General features: G+C 43.0%; 1 protein-coding gene across 2 annotated transcripts in view; it reads right to left on the bottom strand.

Moving 5' to 3' along the window:
• The window catches only part of LOC105459620 (43 kDa receptor-associated protein of the synapse homolog), a 16,889-nt gene extending 13,746 nt beyond the window's left edge, over window positions 1–3,143 (bottom strand). For both annotated transcript variants that reach the window (XM_011705789.1, XM_011705790.1), the window contains exon 1: window positions 594–3,143. In XM_011705789.1, coding sequence (XP_011704091.1) covers window positions 594–631 — 38 coding nt within the window. In that variant the 5' untranslated portion in view covers window positions 632–3,143. The remainder of the gene's footprint in view (window positions 1–593) is intronic.
• Between the last annotated feature and the right edge of the window lie 3,483 nt (window positions 3,144–6,626).

Here is a 6,626-nt window from a genome sequence, read left to right as displayed (position 1 = left end):
TCTTTTTCTCTTGATGAAAGAACTGATGATTATTTTTTATATTGTGTAGTAATTAAATAATTCTCGTAATAAGAATGGAAATTAATAAAATATAGATAGCATATCTTCTTAATGTTTCTCACAATAATTATTAACAAATAACTATATATGAAAAAAGTCCAGATATTGAATAAATATAAAATAACAAATATATGCAAAAGCGATACATATACTCGTATTCATGTATGTATATGTATCGCGCTTTTGCGTATATTTATTCAACATCTGAATTTTTTTTCATGTATAGTTATTTGTTAATATTTATTACGATATATATATTTTTTTTTCATGTGTTGAACAAGCAAATAAGAATAAGAAGAAAAAATTTCTTCTTATTCTTTAAAAAAAATTATAAAAATAAATTTTTTAATTGTGTAATTATTACTATGCTTTTGTAATAATATTATTCCTTAATTAATTAATCTTTTTAATCTGAATTTATTTACGGCTTTTAGCGGATCAATTAAAATATACTGTATCGAATCATATCTAACTGTTGTCATAATTGGAAATTTGCTGCTGATGTATTTCGTGCTTTAAACAACAATACTTACCCGAGGTAATCCCTGGACGAGATAGACTCCCATGACATGGCTGTGCGTCTTTCTTGGTGCCGCTTCTTCTCTCCGTCTCGCGGTGCAGCTGTTTCTTCTCTCTTCCTCTTGGCGCTCTAATCCCATCTCTCGCCGCCAGCATTATCACGTTCGCGCACCCGCGTGAGATAGAGCATATCACTTCCTTGGTTTGCGAATTTTTGCACAACGCGTTATCACGCACGATTCAACCGCCGACTTGAGGCCCTAATCGTCCGCATTCAATCGATCCCGAAGACAGGTGACTCGGCGTGTGTAACGATTACTATCGAGTCCTATCTATCGCCCGACGAGCTCGGGGATTTCGCCAACAACGATCGGGATTTCGTGCGATTCAAAACACACAAGGGCTGCGCGTCTGCTTACATCAATCATCTTACAAATTCATTCGACGTGTCTCATGCTTAACGGCGTCGAAACTCGTTATCGATAGCGCGAACAACGGAATTTTAAGCACCCGCCGAAAAGTCTCTCGAGTTCGACTAGAGAGAAGACTAGACTTTAAATAATTTGTGCGGCGGATCGTGTAAAGGGGGTACGCTTGCTCCGAGTTTGCGAAGTGATAGCAATCGAGGGTCGATGGAAGATTTTAAGTTCTAGAACTTTCAGTTGGACGAGATTCGCAATATGTGATTGTTCTTCAAGGATTCCTTGCCGTGGGATATACGTTCGAGGGAAGTGAGGGCTGAGCCGATAGTCGTTGAGGTAGATCGAGGATCGTCTAAGTTTCCTCACCCAGGGATTTTTTTTGTTTGGTTTTTTGGACAGACTCGATGCGGCTTATTTACTAACGTATAGGGATGCACACCTCGGTCGAGAAAAATAATTTGCACGCCCGCGTGTCTTTGTACTTATATGCCTAATTGAGCACCGTGGACTCGCGCGAGTACTTGCGCGCATTGACGAGGAAATAGGGAGAGAGTCCCGTGAGAGAGTTCCTCTCCTTCTTCTTCCGTTAACGTAATTGGCAAATGTTTCGTGGCAGTTTCTTCGATCGGCTTCGATCGTTAAGGATTGTTTCAGGTATTCGACTCACGCATTCGTTACGCACATGTAACCACATGTACGACCGCTTGAGTCTCACGGTACAAGTGTTTAAGTATCTCCTTCCTCTCTCGCTCTTTCACCCTGTTCGCCGCCCTCGTGAGTGCGTAACTGCGTTCGTAAGGAGAGCGAGTGACGTTTTTTCTTCGCTTCTCGCACGTTTCCTCGCACGCGCTTCTCGGTTGTATGACTCTTATAATTCTCTAGGAGCTCCTTCTCTTTCTCGAGTATTATTTTTTCCAACGTGTACAGTACAGTTCCCGTGCGGTCGAATTATCGATATTTGATTATCGAGAATCGCGTAACGTGATATACTATATGTAATTTGTCAACGTCGTTATTTAGATCTCTATGAAAAGATTTAACACACGTATATTTATATATATATATATATGTATATATACATATATTTATCTAAGATGTATTTAAATAAACTTTTAACATGTATACATACATGTATCTAATATAGATCCGCGCGGTGTACCGCGTTTGTGTGCGTGTCTGTGTGTACCCGTATGTACATGCGTGTATACGCACTTGTTTTTTTTATCGAACGCATTAATGTTTCACTGTACTAGGTACAGTAATCGGTCGCCTTCTAAATTATTCCGGCGTGTCGGACGGTGCTGAACGTGCGTTTAGTCTTAAAATACGTCTTAATCTTCTCGCCGCTTTAAGAGTAACGGCAGGGATGGAAAGATTCCGTACGATTGCGATATATCACTCACATTTATTTAACATCTACGTAAATCGATGAAGTAATGACGATTAGTCGACGGCGAGAACGTGTCCCAAGAACGATCGTTTTTTTCCCCCCCTTTAATCTTCTCTCCTTCGTAAAACTTTCCGACTCTCAGTTTTGACGCGTGTTCAGCACCGAGAAGGTTAAGGGACGCGCTGTCCCCGAAACTAGGATCGCGTCGGCCTGCGGTGTCCCAGTTACCGTCGGTGACCCCCGGCGCGCTTTTTCTCCCCCTCCCAAAACCGCCCCTCTACTGTGGAGCGCTTTAACTTCGCGAGAGCTCGCGCAAGTGAGATACGCGGATTCCCGTTCGCGAGATTCCGGGCGGATCCATCGAGCGTTCTCCTGATTCCATAAACCGCTGCCGCAAGTTCTTTCCTTACGTTTTATCTCGAAAGATTTAACCCCCACGTGTGCACGAGAGAAGATTTCTCTGTCGCTACGTATCTTTCTATATATCGTTTACACCGGAGTACTATAATAGCAACAACAGCAGCAGGTTGCGCGTGTCGTTTAGCCCCTTAGAATCCCTTTCCGCGTCGTTCCCAAGGACGCGCGTATATCCGTCGCGCGGAATTCTCTCGCCGGAGTCTCTCGCGATTTAGATCGGCGACGAGCGGAGTCCCGTCCGAGGTAGTCGCGGCGACACGTCCGACAGCGACAGGCAGTCAGCGTTCGTATCCGGCGCCCATCGCGCGCCGAGCGCTCGCGTACGTTCGTGATGGGCCAAACAGCGGCGCGTAGTGACGATGGCAACGCGGCCGTTCCCGCTCGCTGACGATGAGACAGTAGCCGTGGTGGGCGCCCCGAGGCGTCTCCTCATGCCGTCGCTGATTGATCCCCCGTTCGTCTCGGTTTCAGGCCGTCGCGTTCCGGCCTTGTCCCCCTTCCGCCGTCTGTGCCACCATCGCCACCGTCCTCCTTGCTCGCCGTCCCCGGCGCCTCCGCCACCGCCGCTCCGTCTTCGGCCACCGCTCCGCCGCGCGCCGCGCGCGCGGAAAACCGCCCCGCGGCCGCTCGTTATCGGCAACGAGGACAGCCGAGGCCGCGGAAGGTTACGGGCGCGCGATGCGGATCGAGAGAGAGGAGCCCGCTGCGCGCTCGCACACCCCCTTCCTTCCACTCTCTCTATCTCTTTCTCTCCCTCTCTCTCTCTTTCTTTCTTTCCGTCTCTCCCTCTCTCTCTCTCTCTCTCTCGCTGGCGCGCGTATGGGGTTGGTCCTCTCGCGGAGGGTACGCCGCGCGGCACCCGCGAAAATCCACCGTCGGTGGCCGGAGCAGAACTGTCGCGCCCGAGCCGCAGCAGCCCGCAACACACGACCTAACCGATCCTACCCCACGAACCCCCGCCGCGAGCTTTCTCTCTCCTCGCCCGTGTTCCACCTCTGTTCCGCCACCATTCTCTACCCTTCATTCGGCCTCTGTCTCACTCTTTCCTCTCCTTCGCGCTTACTCCCCTCTCCCTTCTCTGTTCCCTCTCTGTCCCGCTCGTCGCTCGGCGCCGTGCCGCTGCGCGTCCCGCAACCTTCGCCTCTATTCTTCTCTCCCGCGTTTCCAACCCCATTTCTCCCTCGTTTTCTCATCCCTCGCGTCCTCCACCGCAAACCCCTCCGGTCCTCTCTATATCGCAAGCAACCCGCCCTCCGATGAAAGTTTCTCCCCCCCTCTTCCCCCTTTTCCTTTCGCTCCCGCTCTCTCACCCTACTTCGTCCATCAGCTTTGCCCGACTCTTGATCTCTGTCCGTCTTTCCATCGTTATCCCTGTGCGCTTTCAACCTTACGTCAGGCGTTGTGGATAGCCAAGTTTCATCTCGTTACCGAAACTTACAGCGATCACAGCAAACTCTTTAAACGTCATTCGATGTGTCGACACACGTATTCACTGTTGGCTAAACAAAATTGAAATTTGCGGCCGATGGATATGCGATAATTCTGGGATCGCTGGGTCTGCAAACATTTTTTTATTATAATAATGGAAATTAATATTATTTTACTATTATTACTTTTAAAGTGCAAAATTCTATGCTATATTCAGCTGATCAAATTTTAATTATAAATTTCTGCAGCGCAAAAGTAGATTGAAGTAGATTAGCATATCTTAAAATTGTTTGCCAGCTAACCCTTTGGATTAAAATTCTAGCTGCTCAAGGAACGTTCTTGAAATTAGTTGAAGAAACCAATCTTAGGAAGCTTAATTTATTGTAAGCCTTTAATTAAAAGTACTTACGTGATATAGTTTTGTGTTTATCTTTTGGTACCTGTAGGTCAAGAAAGTACATACAATACATTTTGAAATACATCGCGCCTTGTTTAAACAGAAGAATAAAAAACAGCGTTAAAATACCAAGAATTGCATGATATCAATTATTCGTCATTTTTAATTAAGCATTTTTATTAACGTTGTTTTTTCGTTGTAATGATGAAAAGTTTATTTATCTTCTGCTTGCTATTTTTATATTTTTTTGTTTCATATTCTACACATATTAATTTTATAATAAAAAACCGATATTTGATCCTGTTTCTTTCCCTCAAGAAAAATATCATCTGTAGCCATTTAAACGAAAGTTTTGCGAAATTAATACTAAATTCAAGTCAAACGAATCTGTAATTTGTGATTAATTTCAAATTTTATACTCCTGATTCTCGCATTGAAAAAAATTCTTTCCCTATTACTTTATCCACCCCTCTACGCGTGTTTTATAAATATAGACCGATAGAAGGGGATGATATTCAAGTCTCAAGTTCTTTTCCTAGAAGGGAAGCGCGACCTCGTGGCGATACAAATAAATGTCCTACGTAAGATCGTGTCAAGCCAAGAAAAATCTCTAATTTGTTATTAGACAACCTCTCGCTGCTCGCTTTTATGCAAACTTTGCCCCACGGGATGAAACGTCTTCCGTTTTACGAAATATTGTATAGGCGCTGAGGCACATACGGGAGAGATCTTTTCTCTGTCCCTCAGGGGACGATATCCTGGAGATATCCCCGGTAGGATTAAACGTGCGTTCTCTTCGAGACGTGCGATGCATTTCGAGGGAGAGAGGAGGCTTGAAAGGAAGCTTGGCGACACGCACCCGGCACTCTGGCCGATCAGCTGTCGCCTTTTTCTCAGCCGACAGGACGGGAACATTTCCCTCGGTTTTACGGCTCGAAGGTTGTAAAGCCTAATGGAACGCGGGCACGTTCGGCGATACGAACTATATCGATGTCGAGCATTTAAGTACAAGCGACAGTAAAAGCTCTTTCCGGCTACCGGAAAATAACGCAGCCTCCTTACGCAAACGAGACTAAGACAGATCGTCCCGGTTTGCCACGTTTTGGATAGCTTTTCCGAGAAAACAATTTTCTCGTTACTCATAAATTATGAAGTTGTTCTCTCTGTAAGGATTTCCAATACCTACACTCGTCTACAAGTGAGCGAGTGACGCCAGGAGCGAGGAAATTGCGATGAAATATATGTGAAGAAGGAAATATACGCGTGAATAGCTTTTTGCAGATTGTATCCACACGTTATATTTAAATCCATTTGCAAAATCGCATTGGTCCGCCAAAGTTTATAATATATAAAATGAAATATATTGATTTGATGAAATATATTGCAAACTAACATATTTCGATATTATACAAATAAATAAGAAATTTAATTAGAAATATTCCATTGTTTACACCTCATAGTAAATTTAATGTAAAAAAACAATAAAATTTAGATACGTACGTATTGATAGGATATTTTAAATATTTATAGAAATTTTAGATTATAATGAAAGATTTTAAATAATTGCATAAATAAACAAATTAGTAATATAATAATTTAACACAATAGAACTGCAACATGTGAATATTTCGATTGAAGAATGATTTTAAAAAATTTTAAATTATTTAAAAAAAAAACAGTTTTTACAATAAATGATATATGAAAGGTCTTATAAAGTTGCTGTGCGTGACTTTCAGGAAATAATAGAAAATTTTAATACCAGCATTTGCTTAATGGACGTTTGAATAAAAGTATATGGAATAATCAACGAAGTTAAATTAATGTATAACGTAAAATAATTTTATCTTACGTATATCACAAAAAGAATATAAAGATCTGTGAATCAATTTTGAGATATGTCATCCGGAGAAATAAAGACGGAAGTAACAAAATTGATTATTAATACCAAAAAAGTTCCCTAATCAGAGAAGTGCAACCGATATTACGAGTTCTG

This window comes from Wasmannia auropunctata, unplaced genomic scaffold, assembly GCF_000956235.1.
Source record: "Wasmannia auropunctata unplaced genomic scaffold, wasmannia.A_1.0 LD334174.1, whole genome shotgun sequence".
NCBI lineage: Eukaryota > Metazoa > Arthropoda > Insecta > Hymenoptera > Formicidae > Wasmannia > Wasmannia auropunctata.
The sequence above is the reverse complement of the archived record's forward strand: the minus strand, read 5'-3'. Positions and strand labels throughout refer to the sequence as shown.